This window comes from Nanorana parkeri, unplaced genomic scaffold (genome assembly GCF_000935625.1).
Source record: "Nanorana parkeri isolate BGI_ZX_2015 unplaced genomic scaffold, ASM93562v1 scaffold1530, whole genome shotgun sequence".
NCBI lineage: Eukaryota > Metazoa > Chordata > Amphibia > Anura > Dicroglossidae > Nanorana > Nanorana parkeri.
This window is the reverse complement of record NW_017307798.1, coordinates 43,207-59,717: the sequence shown is the minus strand read 5'-3', so window position 1 is coordinate 59,717 and position 16,511 is coordinate 43,207. Positions and strand designations below refer to the sequence as shown.

The 16,511-nt window shown below is 41.1% G+C and overlaps 1 protein-coding gene across 1 annotated transcript; it reads right to left on the bottom strand.

Moving 5' to 3' along the window:
* Positions 1–1,703: 1,703 nt before the first annotated feature.
* On the bottom strand, positions 1,704–7,752 carry GADD45B (growth arrest and DNA damage inducible beta). The gene is made up of 4 exons (XM_018570408.1): positions 7,678–7,752; positions 7,421–7,522; positions 4,354–4,567; positions 1,704–2,063 (listed from the first exon to the last, which is right to left on the bottom strand). Exons 1-4 carry the CDS (start codon positions 7,719–7,721, stop codon positions 1,950–1,952), a joined length of 474 nt encoding a protein of 157 aa, XP_018425910.1. The 5' UTR covers positions 7,722–7,752; the 3' UTR covers positions 1,704–1,949.
* Positions 7,753–16,511: the final 8,759 nt, after the last annotated feature.

The following is a 16,511-nucleotide window of genomic DNA, read 5'->3' as shown; positions in this document are numbered from 1 at the left end:
TACTGACGGGCAGGCTTTTTATCACTGCTAAAGTCTCTTCTGCCATAGAAGCTTCTTCCTGCCTGTCAGCACTTTCTTTTTAGTTTGTGTTTTGAGGAGATTAATGGGTTGATGTTTTATATACAGCAGTGGGGGGTTTTCTTACTGTTTTGATGTTTGTGTTAGTTATTTACTATAAATTGTGTTATCATAATAAAATGAATTAAAAATCTTATATACATGGTCTAAGATTTTTCAGAGAAAACTACCAGATATTTAATCCTCCTACATAGAGGGGTCCAAATTTTTTTTGTAATACATTTGAATAAACCATTACAGAGGCCCCAACCCTTCCCAGCTCCATCCAAAATGGAGTTAAACATTTAGGGTTTAAAACAAGGTGCTAATATGTCGAATAAGCCAACAGCCAACAGCAAAAACAGTAAAAAGAATTTCTTGATGGCAGTTGGCTATACTTCAGTCTATTCTATACTCAGAATTAAATTTAAAAGTTTTTGCTTAAAGTGATTATCTTATAATAGATATCAATTATCCCAGAATTGGATCACTATGGCATACCTATACTAGTAGCTTGGATCATCTGTATTTTTCAGCTTCTGTTACAAGAAATCTATGACCACATAGTGGAATTGTTATATGTGACTTAATCTGCCATTAGATAAACAAAAAAGGGCAAGATGAACATCATATTGTTGTTTTGTATGGGAACACAGTAAGGCCCCATTCACACACAAATCGGCCTGCACGTACAGCTCCGTGCAGGGCCGTACCAAGCAGCTGCCGGGAAGGACAGGTGCTTCGTGTGATTAGTACGCAGCCCCCGTCCTTCTCTATGGGGCTACGCAGCCGTACGTCCCCCTACGCTCACCTCAATTGCAGGTCTGTAGTGGTGCGGGTTTTCTGGCCGGGACACAGACAGGATCCATTCCGGCGGCGTATGAATACGATCAGCCGCACCCCTACGGACCTGCAATTGAGGTGAGCGTAGGGGGGCGTACGGCCGCTTAGCCCCATAGAGAAGAACAGGAGCTGCGTACTAATCACACGCAGCACCTGTCCTTCCTGGCAGCTGCTTGGTACGGCCCCGCGCGCAGCACGGAGCTGTACGTGCCAGCCGATTCGTGTGTGAATGAGGACTAATCGGCATCCACTTCCACTATGCCACTACACAGAGGAATCTAAATCCAGGTACATGTTATCTTACACTTCAAGTGAGAAATACCTCTAACATTGTATCCATTTATTATGGAACCAATGCCATTTTACAACAAAAGCTGGGTTTCGTACAGAATTGTTTTTTTCTATGTTATTAAATACAATTATCTTACAGAAAATAGCCACACATATAGCATACAGAGAACACTGACTCCCAAACAATTGCAAACATTTATTAGGAAAATTAAACATGGAAGTGGCTGGCCTACATCCATTTTTGCATTGAAATCATTTAAATTTGGCAAGATAGTGGAATGCATTCATAAAGATATTTTTCTATCCAGTGTAAACGCTTTGTAAATCAGTGTCACAGGAGGCAATTGCTAATTTGATGTAAGGCTAAAAGGAATTTGTTCCGGTTAACAACTTTGAGGTAAAAATGGTAAGATCCAGGGAATGTTTCCATTATAAAAGGCACCGCTACTGGCAAAAAATAAAATAAAAAAAATCTTGCCCCAAAAATGCATAAAATTAATTCCATTTAGAGTTTTTTCCATGATAAAATGGGTTAAAGAGATGGCAGATCCAGCTGCTTCTTTACTTGAAAATATAAAAATGTGTTTGTTCATAGAGTGTCAAGTTAAGTTTTAGGGTTTTGCCATTGACCGCACATTATTAATATTCCATAACACCAAGAATGGCACAGTTTGAACATAATCCACACAGACAGTAAGTTCCATTTTTCCACTGTGTTTTGTTCACGATGTCACGGACATGGAATGGATTGAGTAATATCACCGGTCCATTAATGACATAAAAGGAACCCACTGGTTCCTGGACCGGCATTCAGCACAGTAATTAAAGATCTCATCCAAACTTGAACATTTCCAAGGATTGTTGTGATGAATCTGAAAAGAAAAGAAAAATATTGTAAGAGATCAGCAGTAGCTAAAAACGTTAAATAAGATCTGTTATTGTTGAAAAAGTCTTACAGGGTTATTCACAAAAGGGTGAAGAGTTTGTAGACGGCAGAAGTGGACAATCTAGGGCTACATAGCTGATTTTGAAAATTATTCAATTCAGCTCTTTCCAGTTCAGCTATGTTGTCCTAGATCGGGGGTGCCCATTAGGTAGATCGTGATCTACCAGTAGCTCTCAAAGCTGATGCCGGTAGATCACGAAGGGTGTGAATGGTGGCCCCTTTATTCCATTTTGGTATATTTATTTAGCTGTGCACGCATGATTACCTATTAGCCTGAGTCTGCTGAGCCAAGCTCCCTGACACCTTTCTGGTGGTTGAAGTGCTATGTATTACATCAAAGATTATTAGTTTACACAGCCTGTTGCACTACACTGTTTGCAAAATACAGCAAGGTGAGACAGGAGAGAGAGCAGGGAGAGACAGCCAAGAGAGCGAAGAGAGACAGCCAGGAGAGAAAACGAGGAATGACAGCCATGAGAGAGAGCAAGGTAAGACAGCAAGGAGAGAGAGGAGAGACAGCCTGGAGGATGAGCAAGGAGAGACAGCCAGGGGAGAGAGAGAGAGAGGGAGGTTTTTTCTTTCGTTGGTAGATCTCATGTAGCTCGTCGTCATTTGAAAAGTAGATCTTAACACAAAAAATTGTGGGCACCCGTCCTAGATTGTTCACTTCTCCTGCCTTCTCCAAACTCTTCACCCTTTTGTGAATAATCCTGTTAATCTTAGTTTAAGACTTAAGCTGGATATACACTTATAGATTTTCATACGAATGTTCATACGAAAAATCTTGTCAGACCATTTGATTATGTCATCAAAGACTTGATGAATGTCTCATTTTGTGTAACGGTTTTTGGAATGGATGGAGTGTACCAAACAAAAACTACATTCACTGTTAGGATCTTGCTCCTTCAAGAAAATCCTGCTCCTTTTTTTGGTCACTCTGGTGGAAAAGGAACGTCGACTTGACCCCGTTAACCATTAGAAATTTGAACTAATGTTCCAAAAATATTTTTTTTCAAACAAAATTCTAGTGGTGTATAACCAGCTTTAGCCTAACTGAAATAAATATAAACTATGCTAAATTTGAATTTACCAGGCTTGTGAGGGATGTACTATAAAGACTACAGACACTATATTTATACCATACAATCTGCATCTGTAAGTTACTTTCAGTTCAGGTTCATTGTTGTAAAGTGTTTTCTAATATATATGTAGATAGATAGATAGATGGGAATATTCCTCACTGTGCCACCTAACATAAAAACAAGTTGCCTGACAAAAGAAGGTACTATAGTAAAAGCGCTGACATACTTTAACAGGTATTTAGCATAGTAGTAAAATTTTCTATGCAGCTAATGAGAGGAAAGTATTGCTTTAGATTATTTACCATTCCACGCTGGGGAGGGGTTTGATGCTTGTAATTGGGATACAATCATGCCCATGCCCAATAGCTTTACTGAACAGAGTCCAGTGTGTGCAACAAAATGCTGCCTATCCCACCTCCTCCCGACAGACAGCTTTATGACATAGTATCCCCCACTTTGAATATGCCGAAGAATCTTTTGCTATTACCATTAAATTAGTTAAAGCATTTTATTGGTTGGTAGTTCTCAAACGTCTGAAAAAAATTTGACTACCTTATTAAGTTTGATGTTTTTATGTAATAAGATCTATTTCCGCTAAGAAATTTAGAGCATTCACTGGTGTCTTTGTAATGCCAACCCTATTTGTCCTCCATTTACTACCTAATGTGGTTGTTAAAAGACCAAACCTTAATCAGGTCTCCTGTATGGTTCAAACTATTTACAGACTCAATGAACATAGCTATTCGATATGCTGTGATCAGTCTGGATTTTTATTGATGTTTATGTATTCTTATTCTCCTGTGAGTATCGGGGGTTTGTTTTATATAAAAATATGAACATTTAATGACAATTAAATCCCTGTTTGTGTTTGCACTGTCACTTATAGAGTTAGATTGCGGCACATAAACCTCAACACTAGCAGGGTTAGTCACAAAAGGGTGAAGAGTTTGGAGAAGGCAGGAGAAGTGAAAAATCTAGGCCAAAATAGCTGAAGTGGAAAAATTCTCCATTTCAACTCACTTTCCAGTTCACCTATTTTGGACTAGATTGTTCACTTCTTCTGCCTTCTCCAAAATCTTCACCCTCTTGTGAATAACCCTGCAGGTCTTTGGTGAACTTTATTAGGAACCTTACCGAGAGTAGAATACAGTGAAGGTCTAGGGGTTCTGAGCTTGGTCCAATCATCGGCTCAATCATTTCTGACAAGCGTTGCAAGCCGGACACTCGCAAAATGTTAATGTCATTGTCACAGCAAAAGGCTTGTATCAGTGTGAAATGAATGTTCAAAGCGACATCATTAACTTCTGGATCTGCTGCTAGAAGACACAGTACCACACTGTCAGGGTCTCTGTCAAAGAAAAGAGAAAACACATATTTCAGAGATCATGTAAAACAGGCATTCTAATCCTTTTGAAATGGTGGTCATGTGAAGAGGTACCCTGCTTAGTTTTTCTAAATTGAAATTAGCTGCTATAGCCCCGGGGGTTAAGTTTTATACAGGCAATCATGACAAGAACCATAAGCCTGTTTTGGAACTTAACACACCAGAAACAGTATACTGGCTGCAAATAAAATTGTATTGGTCTACACAATTGAGCGAACCTGGTATGTGTTCGCTCACCTTCCGATCTACTGAGCCGACCTGTGACAGTCTCATTGTCACAGGTCGGCTAGAACTATGTGGTGAGTGGAAATCACTTATCTCATAGTTCTCCTTTAATGATGTATGCTTTGTTTTCTAGTACATAATTTTTAATACATTCTTTAACATTTTGAATACAGTAAATCTGGATAATGAAAAATGTTATATTAAGTGGCATTTCACAGACTTCTGTTTAGCCATCTGTTCTACATCATCTCTTATCCAGAAACCCAATATCAAGAAGTTTGGAAAAGCAAATAACTGCTCAAAAAATGTCATAAATATGACTAATTATTACGACTTATTAGGACTTTTGTGTTATGTGAATAATAAAGACTTTGAGGTTAAATTATTACTTCCGCTAGAAAAGAGACCAGTTGATCACAGATCAGCCTTTTTACCCTGGGGGAACCCTTGAAATATTTTTCAGGTCTCAGGGAATCCCTGCAAAAAATGACTATGCCTACAGCTTACAGAACATTAGCCTGGTCAACCAGGTGTAGACATTTTTAAATGAAAGAATAAATCATATTTTAAACCAGAGAGTTTTTTTTACACCACCCTAACCCTGTGCTCTATAAAAAACCAAGAATATTTTCTGTAATAATCTTGATATGAATGATAATGAAGAAATGCAGACTGTAAAAATTGTGGTATTCCCTAATATTAATGGTCAGTATAGAAGTGCTCTCTTGCACAGGTGGTTATTAAGGAACCCATGGCATCCTCAGGAGGAACCCCAGGGTACCGTGTAACCCTGGTTGGTAAAGGATGACTTATGTGATATTTGGATAGAGGAATCTCCCACTGGGCCAAACTTGCTGTCAAAATAACTGAACAATCTGATTTATAGCAGTCATTTTCTAGGTATTTTGAAAGCCAGCGGGGCCAACTAGCAAGATACTGAAGCTTGGCCCAGCGGGAGATTCCTCCATCCACACAGTTTGGCATAGATGGAGGAATTTGTAAAACTGCTTTACACTGGTCCTCTAGACAAAAATGAGCAGCTTTTTTAAAGTAGAGATAGAGGCTTTAAGAAATTGTCCGTAATGTGGGTTGAAGGCATCCATCAAGTCAATCCAAACTAACTGCAGGGTGAACGAGAAAGATGACTTAATCGGACCATGTTACTTTTATTCGTTGCTCAGTGGCCCACATTTTTCCCCTCTTACACCAGGATATGTGTAGTTTTGGTTGAGACTATGCCACTGATTGATTTCTGGAATACGTATACTTTTGTAGCATCCCAGTCAGGACACTATCCACAAGGAGTTTGCATGTTCTCCCTGTGCTTGCGTGGGTTTCCTCCGGTTACCTCCCACACTCCAAAGTCATGCTGGTAGTTTAATTGGCCCTCGTACACATGCATGAGATAGGGACCTTAGGTTGTAAGCTCCTTGGGGGCAGGGACTGATGTGAATGTGTAGACTGCTGCATCACGTGTCGGCGCTAAATAAATACCAATAATAAATAAATGTAGCATCTCCCCTCTTATGTGACTGACTATCCCTGTGTAAAAGCTTTGGCTTGTCGCCTCTATTCCCCTTTGCTGATGCAGTTTGTCTCTGGTTAATATATGCTTTCATTTGTGAGAGTGTTCACCCGGACAAGTTCAATAATTTCACACTTCATGTGACTAACGCATTGACTATTTGGCCTCTCTGGAATATTTTACATGCCTCATGATGTTCTGCGAACTCCCAGTGCTAAATGATACACTATAACAGACACCTGATCGCCTTTTGTTAATGCATGAGCCCCAACTCGCGTTCTTTTGGCTGCATTAACAGGACCCATTTGTTTTGATTCAATATAGGAGACTTTGCTGGTGCTCTATTTCTTTTTTTTACCACAACACTGATTACAATAAATGGCACTGCAACACAACGTGATGTGAATTGGCCCTGACTGCTAACTGGCAGCTGAGTTAGTTATAGTTACATATAGAAAATGTTGAGAAAGACACAGGTCTATCAAGTTCAACCAGTGTTGTGTATGTGTGTTTTATATGTTTGATCCAGACGAAGGCAAAAAACTACCCCTGTAAGCATAGGCCAATTTGCTGAGAGTACAAATAAATACCTTCCTGACTCCATAATGGTGTTCAAATAAATTCAGAGATCTGCCTCCTATTGCATTTGAGAATTCCCCTAGCCCTGTATATTATGCTGACTCAGGAAGAAATCAAAAAGTTTTCTTTATAGTTTTTAAATGAATTACCTCCTGGACTCCATAATGGCAAACACCTCCCCTGAAGATAGCATGCAATATATAGGTGGGGTGTGCCCCAAGGGGCCACTCACTGGTCAAATTTTGGCAGCAGGACTCCGACCAATGTATGGCCAGATTTAGGGGGTACAATATACAACAGCCAGTGAAATGAGCCACTTAGTGTCAGCAAGTGGCAGGTAGGCATGAGGACATGATATTGATCAAACAACATATTCATCAATTACATTTTCCCTAGAGTCAAAAGGTACATCTGGTTTCATTTCAAATCTTACTAACATAATGTACAATATAACTGCGTAGTTATCATTTTTTCTCCATGCCACTTACTTGTCCATAAGCTTGGCAGACTCGTACACCCCAACGGTCAAAGAGTCACGTCTATGGGCCACCTCGAGGACCTGTTCCAGTGCAGAAGCAACAGGATGCATCCTGCATAGACACAGACAGCAGATGACAATCTGACAATGTCCCCATTATACATAGTGCAATCGTATTTGACATCGCAAGTCTGATCCAGCCACAAGGGCGATGCAGACTAGAAAGAAAATAATAAGCTGCTGAAGAGTAGCCATGCTGTCACTTACTTGTATGTATGATTGTCACAGATGTCGTTGTCCTCCAGTGTCATGGTCACCAAGCAATGCTCCGGTAAAGAAGAAGATGAAGAAGAAGAAGAAGAAGAAGAACCCAGCCGGTTGTATTATGAGTGATCCAAATCTATGACAACTTGTCCTTCCAGCGATCCCTGAGCCGCGTTCTAAACTCCCTGCCTTATAAGGCATGCCGGTGGGTGGGCGGAGATTCTAAGGACTTCCCGGCAGTGGATTGGCTCAGAATACTTCCTGGTTATGACAGGCGCTGCACGCTTATGTATATTGCTCATTGTGAGGGAAGACACATTCTGTAACGTGCACTGTCAAAGGACCAATTTCGCACCACTTCGTGCAGAAAATTGTTGCAATTACAGATGTTTAGGCATTCTCATGTTTATTTCTTTTGTTTGTAAACTCCACGAATGGAGTGGACAAAATTATTGGCACCCTCAATTAATATTTGGTAGCACAGCCCTTGGAAAAAATAACTGAAAATATTCGCTTCCTGTAACCATCAATAAGTTTCTTACACCCCTCTACAGGAATTTTGGAGCACTCTTCTTTCACCAACTGCTCCAGGTCTCTCAGATTGGAAGGGTTCCTTTTCCCAAATGCTGTTTTGAGTCTCTCTACATGACCTCTGACGGAGACCCAACTTTCTGACACAGGGCCCTGCATTCCACCCCAGAATTCTTGGTAGTCTTCAGATTTCATAATGCCATGCACACAGTCAAGACATCCAGTGCCTGAAGCAGCAAAGCAACCCCAAAACATCAGTGAACCTCCACCATGTTTGACTGTAGGGACTGTATTTTCATCTTTGAAGGCCTCATTTCTTTTTCCACTTTTTTGTGTCATACCAATACAAAAAAATAAATAAACAGAATGCCTAAACATTTGTAATTGCAACAACTTTCTGCACGAAGTGGCGCATTATCTGACAGAAATGCAGGCGTGCCAATATTTTTGGCCATGACTGCACGTCTCCCAGGGCTTAGTGTCTAGTGCAGCCAGGGTTCATCCAGAGGTTGCTAGGGGGTTCCTTGAGCAATGAGCCATTTCTGCCTCTCAGATAAAGCTGACAATACACGGAGCGAATTTCTTTATGAACCGGCTGCAATTCACTCCAATATCTACAACTCGCTCTGATATGCTTCATTTTGAAGGAGCCGGGTGTACAATTGTTGACCAAACAATAGCTGCAGCCAATCAGCACCAGTCACTGAGTATGCTGACCGAGGTACATCTCTCACTGTCAGACTACTATAGCCCGACAGGGGGGGATTCACCCATCGGCACTGTGCATGGATGGAGGAATTATCGTAAGGTGTGTGGAAGCCGTGCGACCTCTACTACTGTAAGGTCGCACGACTTTAAACTTACGGACATGTTAGAAAACCCACCGAGCATCGTACGATGTTCGGCGGGTTTGTGGCATCTCCGTACGATAAAAGCCATACGGGCCGGTGTGCGCAAGCGCACACTGCCCGTTCGGCATTGCGGTCATCGGAAGCCCGCCCCTCAGGGGGCGTGGCTTGCGATCATCGCAAGTACGATCTGCCTATGCAAGATAGGCAGATCGTACGTTTTTTTAAGTACCTTACAACCATCGCAAGACAAAAGTCTTGCGATGGTTGTAAGGTGTGTGCCCAGCCTTAGAGAAATTGGTAACACTTATTTCATACAAAGAGCACCATTGTGGCATAAAATTCCACTGTGTAATAGCTTTTCAGCCTTATGAAAGACCATGACATAGCTTCATTGAAAGTGGAACTCAGGCCAAAACGTTTTAAACATTTTTTGGATAGCCACAACAAGAAGTGAGAGAAAATTCCTCCAAAGACAGGGAAATCTCTGGTGGTCAATAGAACTAGTGTCTCCATTGGAAGATTCCCTATATATTCTTGTTCTGGTGACAGCTTAAATGTAGGATTTTCTTTTAATTTCAATCTCAGTGATGATGGTTTCCTGGACAATTACAGAGGGTGAATCTCCAAAGGTTAAATCTTGATCTCTCGTAAATAAACATGCAATAGTATGAATTAGGGATGCACAGATAAATTTCGAGTACCAGTGCAGATACTTGGCATTTTCATGAGAACTACTAGGGTTGCAGCGGTTGCAGTTGGGACCTGGCTCTGGCCCTCCACCACTGTCCTGAAATCATTAGTCTATATTGTTTTAGAAAAACTGTCACATGACAATAAACAAAAATGTATCAGTACTCGTACTTGTAAGTACTCGGCAAGTACCAGTACTCGTACTCGCAAAACTGGTATCTGTGCATCCCTTTATTTATATTTATAAAAATAAAATCATATATTAAAACAGAGATGTACAAATCCCAGGAGCTCCGTGTGCTCCTTACAAATGACAGCTGCCTCCTAACTTTTGAATTTTTCTCTAGTCTAGTCTTAGAGCTCAAAAGTATCGGTACTCGTACTTGTACCGAGTACTGTACTTGGTATCTGTGCAACCCTAGTATGAATGGTAAGATGACATCTGCTAGGTATACCTGCAGTAGTTAGAGATTAGCTGTGATGCCATACTATATCCTGAGTCCACATCGCACAGGCCAAATACATACAAGATGGTAAATTCGCTTTTGACCAGTTCGACTCAGAAGTATATATGGATACTAGTAGGGATGCACCGATACCGAATGTTTGGGCGAGGGAGATTTCCTCTGACTGGCAGTGCCGCGAGGGAACATGGAGGGGATTGGCCGGGAAGCCGGCTCCATGCTGTTTGTCTGGCTCCATGCTGATTGGCTGGGAAGCCAGCTTTCCAGCCAATCAGCATGGAGCCAGACAAACAGCATGGAGTCGGCTTCCCGGGCAATCAAATAGCCGGGCAGTGGGTAATGAGATGCTAGCAGAAATACCGGTATAAGTATTAGCGGGTACCAAAAGATAAATATCGGAATTCGTACTTGATAACGAAAACCGGTATCGGTGCATCCCTAGGTACTAGTGTGGCTATGGTTGGTTGATTAGACTATAAATTGCAGTGGGCGCACAGGCTGAAGCCAATGGCTTGTTCTATGTAAAGTATGTTGTCATATAGCATATGTACAAAAGCTACTTGCTTGTGAAGGAACACTTGCTTGGTACAAATATTTGTTGTGCCTTTGTGCAAATCTTTATCTGTATTTGTATGAAAACCAGTCACATCAGATGGCAGGGGTTGGGCATTGGCCTATGACTAACCAGTAACTAAACACGCTGAAATCTTGTCTTCTTCCTTGTAGTGTTCTCTTCTAAAAAATAGGCTGGCACCACATTCTTAAACTTAAAGCTTATCTGATATTTCAACTACCTGTCCTCCAAGGACACCGTTTTTTGTCTTTTCTGTATTAAACAAAATGTGTGCCTCATAAACATGTATGTTGCTTTAAAGTGTATGTAAACCCTAGCAATGAACTCCTCTCATTTGCTACCAATTGATGTTGTCAAAAATTCAACTTCCATAGCCCTAGATTGTATGTGAGAACACAGAGGGAGATTTCACCAGCCTTAATGGAGAGGGAGAAGAGGAGAGCACTGACTACAGGTAAGTAAACGTGCATTACTCCAGTCCCATGCCCTACTCCAAAGGTATTTTTTGGGTTTGCCCAGAGATAGGCTTTAAGTAAGCACCAAAACACTGACTACTGTTTACAGGTGCCCTGAGGGCCATATTGTAAGACTTGGCTTGGCACCAACGATCTGAACACTCTTTATAGCAGAGAAAATGTGATTTTTATTTGTTTTTCTTTTTATCCCTTGCGCAAGAAAAATTTAACCTGAACTATGGTTCTTAAAGCTGTTAATGTAAACCTAACCTAAACTTTATTTTTCTCCAGTTCTTAATATATATTATATGCATATTTGTGAATGGTAGAAGTAAAGAAAATAACATGGATTTTAAGTGCTTCTACTGTAGCGTACTCTCAAAAGATAAACACTTTAAGAACCCTGGAGGAGAACTGTGTAATTATGCCAGGTATATACTGCATAGTAATCTTGATTATACCAGCTACTTCAGGCGCAGTCAGCATACAGCTCTCACTGTGGTTCTTCCACTAGAGGGCAGCTCCCAAACTCCAGGTATCTCTAACACTCAAAAACAAAACAAGATGCACTGCATAGTGTACAACATACTGTTCTGCCATCTGCAGAACACAAACATAATTAGCAGCACCTTACTCACTGCATGGTAAGAGCCATAGCTTTCCAGAACAGAACTATTGGTGGTTACATCATAAACATACTGTACATATACATAGTGTTCTAGGATTCCTCATCGCATAATCCTTATATTTTGTATATTACAAAATGACAGCGGTAATGTAAAGGGAACATGTCTTTATAAACATGTCTAATGCTTCACACGGCATTACTTGCTGGTGCTAACTTTGATGGGATATTTATAAATATTTTCAAGTCCAGACATTTCTGAAGTTACACAACATATAAGCCTTGATGAAGAAGGAGTTGTGTGAACCCAAAAACGTGTTGAGATTCTTATAGTTACATAGTATTTGAGGTTGAATAAAGATACAGGTCCATCAAGTCCAACCTTTGTGTGTCTGTATGTGATTGTACATGTGTATGCGTGTGTACGAGTCCCTGTGTGGTCTAGTTTATAAGAGTACCTGTACCCCTGTATGTTATGGTCTCTGATAAAAGGTATCTAAATGATTTCTGAATGATTCAATACTCTCTGCGGATACCACTGCTTGTGGCAGTGAGTTCCAGATTTTAACCGCTTTCACTGAAAAAAAGCCCCTACACCCCTGGTTAAATCTTTTCTCCACCAGTTTTAGGGGTTGGCCTCTAGTCTTTGTTATGGAGTTTAGAGTAAACAGTTTATTGCTGATGTTGCCATCACCACTAAACATCTTGTACATCAAAATCATGTCCCCTCTTAATCTCCTCACTTCCAGCGTGAACATGTTTCAATTTAGCAACCTTGTCTCATAGTTTTGGTTCTCCATCCCCTTAATTAGTTTAGTTGCCCTTCTCTGGACTCTCTCCAGCTCCAAGACATCCTTTCTGTGGATCGGTGACCAAAATTGCACCGCGTACTCAAGATGAAACCACACCAACAATCTATAAAGTGGCAAAGTTATTGCTTTATCTCTACAGTACAAGACAGTACTCTGCTAACGAGACAGATATTTACAACACTGGACATTAATAATAGGAGATCTCACACCTCTTATGCATGTAGCCCATATTATGCTCATGACAGGTTTACTTTAAGATGACCTCAGAGCTAGTTCACACCAGCCCTAGTGTGTTCCGGCCTGATTGGTGCCGGAACGCACTGGATCGAAATCTGGCCTCCTCACTTTGTTTTGGGGCGGGAGGGGGCGCGGCGGTGCATTGAAGTCAATGGCACCAGAGCCACGGCCCCTCGGTCACAGTGTGATCGCCCACACCGGAACGCGTGCCACATTAGTGCCTGCTTTCCGGTCCGGTGCTGTCAGAAAAAATGCTGCATGTTTAGTGTTATTATACTTATTCCACTTAATTTACAGACCATTCCTCAATGAGCTGAAATTACATAAAGACATTTTTTTTTTCCAAATTAACTCCTGCAGTGGGAATGCTGGTTTTGTTCTAGGGGAGAAAACAAAGAATATGCACTCAACTGATCTCTCCCCCTCCGCTCCAGCTGTGTTATGTTCCTCGGTATCCTCATGTCTAATGGACCTGCATTAGACCTGATGACGTCACGGGTCCTTATATATCACCTGATCTTCAGTCCCACCTGACTGCTAGACTGGTTCCTGTAGCCTCTTTTGCCCCGGGTTCCTATGATCCAATGACCTGTGATGTCAGCACGTCTAACACAGGTCCATTAGACATGAGGATGCCGAGGGAGATACCCCAGCTGGAGCGGTGCGGGGGGAGGGGTGGGGGCATTAGGTAGATCAGGTGAGTGTATCCTCTTCATTTATGTCCCTAGACCAAAACAAGCACTCAACCTTTGCAGTGCGGGGGTAGTCCCACTGTCAGGGTTAATTGGGAAGACATGGAGTTCTTTAAGTAATTTCACCTCATTGAGGAATGGTCTTTAAATTAAGTGGATTTAGTCCAAGGTCAACTTAAAGTAAACCTATCATGAGCATAATATGGGGTATATGCATAAGAGGTGCTAGATCTCCTATTATTAATGTCCAGTGTTGTCCACTGTCTCGTTAAGTAAGCTGGATTGCTTTAGTCCTGGAGTTCTTCTTTAATATTCCAGTATAATTTTAAAAAGAGTGTTATGTAGATATGTAGGACGCATTTCACAAACGTTGATAGTCTAGACTTCTTTATGTTTATTTACAACTTAAAAATTCTGCTGGTTTGAGCAGCTCTCTGGTGTTTGTAAATTGTATGTTTTTTTCATATGCAGTACACCAGCAATATAACTTACAAATATACTTTATTTAAAGTGTAATACATTCTACAATCATATAGAGGGTTAAAAAAATTTCAATTGTTTTTGGAAAATAGGGATTATGGAACACTCACTACGATTAAATAATAATATATGAGCTCTAGTGATGCAGGGTAGTATATGAGCTATTCAGTATATGCCACCTGGTGGTAGAATGTGAATAATGTAAGCATCACACCAGTTTCATGATTGAACAAACTACAAAGTAGTTTTGTATAAACCATTGAGGTCACAGCTTGATAGTAGCAACCTAGGGTCATACTGCCGCCTACAGGAGAAATGGACACTAGGCATGAAGAAACTGAAAACCTGCCCCTTCTAGGCTGGAACCCCTCACATTGCACACACCTTCTCAGTTTGGCTTAGTGTCCTTAGGAGAATAAATGTTCTTTTCCTTCTGCTATATTTGTTGATTGAATTTGAAGGTTTTCCTGCTATCAGCAACTTCTGGTAGATTCATGCCGGATATTGGAAATCCAGAAAGTCTCTCCAGTTAGCCAACCAGCACAGGTTTTCCCAGTTCAATAGGTATACTGGTGTCTCATACCTTCTCTGCAACAGTCCTGGGGTCGGCAGTGACTACCTGTCTGTGTGCTGCTTAGCATAAGACTCCATTTTCAGGTCATGCTAATATATCTGGGGATTCCTTGTGGAGTTGCCAGGACCAGAGCTGTGGCAGTTTACCTGTGTCCCTGTCTCGAAGGACTTACTTTTCTAATTAGCAGGCTTTATGTTCTGTTAAGGCTTTTCCTCTGCTGTTACCTGAGGCTGTGGGTGTGTGATATTGCCTACAGAAGTGGCTCTATCTGATTGGTCACTGAAGGGGTTAAGATTTCTCCTATTGCTATTGTGCTTGCCAATATACTTCTATGTATGTCTAGAAGCTGGTCATTTATTTGGAATATAGGGTAGCCCTCCTCTTTAGTTATAAACTTGAACTGTATCTTTCTGTGGCAGCTGGGCAGTGTTTGTGTGCATATCGCTACCTCTCGGCAGGACTGTGTCCAGTAACATGTGCTCCAGTCTCTCCCAACTGTAATTTTTTAACCCTGGTGGACCTTTAGCACCACTTGCAGTGTTAAGTGGTCACTGAGCCACTGCTGCTGTATCAACCCCTGATGTGCCTCCAGTGATTTGCAAAAAAGGAAGGGCAGTTGTCGTGCACCAGTGAGCTGATAATGTAATTAAGACCTTATTTACACTATGTACAGTGGTGAGCTTGGCATAGGAAATTATTATGCAGTTTACACTTGTAACACATTTCTGTTGGAACCAACAGCATTCCTGGACACCTGCTTTTATCCTCGGGTACTCATTTATTCTCCTGACTCACAGTGAAGGTATTTTTTTACTGTTATGCAAGGATTCATGACCCAGTTAGTGCAACTTGTTGCTCCCTCTGATTGCAAAGGAGGAAAACATCCACCAGTATCTTCCACAGTGGAATCTGATGCAGAAATGCCTAATATTTCTTATTCTTTCGGAGATCCTCCAGAGGACTCACTAGACATTGAGTCCCTCCCTCCCTTACAGCAGGAGAACCCACAAGCTGAAATTTAGTCAACAGTAGTTTTACCAAAACAGAATGTAAATGTTTATTTTGTAATCGAGGACTTGGACCAGGGCCGGCCTTATGCCTTTAGGCGCCCTGTGCGAGAAAGCTTTACAGCGCCCCTCAATGACCACACCCCTCAGTGGCCACACCATTTAAAGACTCCTATTTTGTTAAGCCGCAAACAAAAATATATTAAAAAGTATGATAAAATAAAACTTTTATTCAAAGTTATTAAACTTGTAGGCACAATATAAGTATTCTTATCAAATAAAACAACAGAAGTCTATACAATAGAGTCTATACAAATGAAGTGTCATGATGTCATGCCGATCCCTTTTTTCAAGTTAGTATATTTAGAAAAGTAAAAATAAAAAACAGAACACAAAACCCAGACTACATGTAAATTAATGAATTACTATTTGCCCGAATATACGAAAAATGTATCCAGGCACATAATAATTTGTTTGAGAATGGGCGGCAGCCATGTTGGCCATCGGCGTGTTCTGTGAATGCGTGCCACCATCTTGGAGGCGGGGAGCATGACGTTACATGACGCCATGCATGCCTGGCGTCAGGTGAAGTCACATGCCGATATAGGCGCCGCCATCTTGGTGTATACTTAGATATACACCAAGATGGCGGCGCCCAACACGTGCGGTGTTATATGACGTCATTCGCCCTGCCTCCAGAACACGCCAATGGCTGAATCCAAAATAGCATAAAAATGTGTTTTGTTTGATGAAACGAATGAAACGTTTTTAGTTTTCGTTCATTTCATGTGAAATACATTTTTGGTCTTTGCACATGTCTAATAATATGTGAGTGTGTGTGGGGG

What these genes read in the sequence shown, in the direction of transcription:
- GADD45B (XM_018570408.1), bottom strand. Translation starts at nt 7,721, where the DNA reads ATGACACTGGAGGACAACGACATCTGTGACAATCATACATACAA. An exon ending in TCTGCCAAGCTTATGGACAA is followed by an intron (nt 4,568 to 7,420) that starts GTAAGTGGCATG and finishes TTTCTTTGACAG; the next exon opens with AGACCCTGACAGTGTGGTAC. An exon ending in TTCACTGTATTCTACTCTCG is followed by an intron (nt 2,064 to 4,353) that starts GTAAGGTTCCTA and finishes TTTTCTTTTCAG; the next exon opens with ATTCATCACAACAATCCTTG.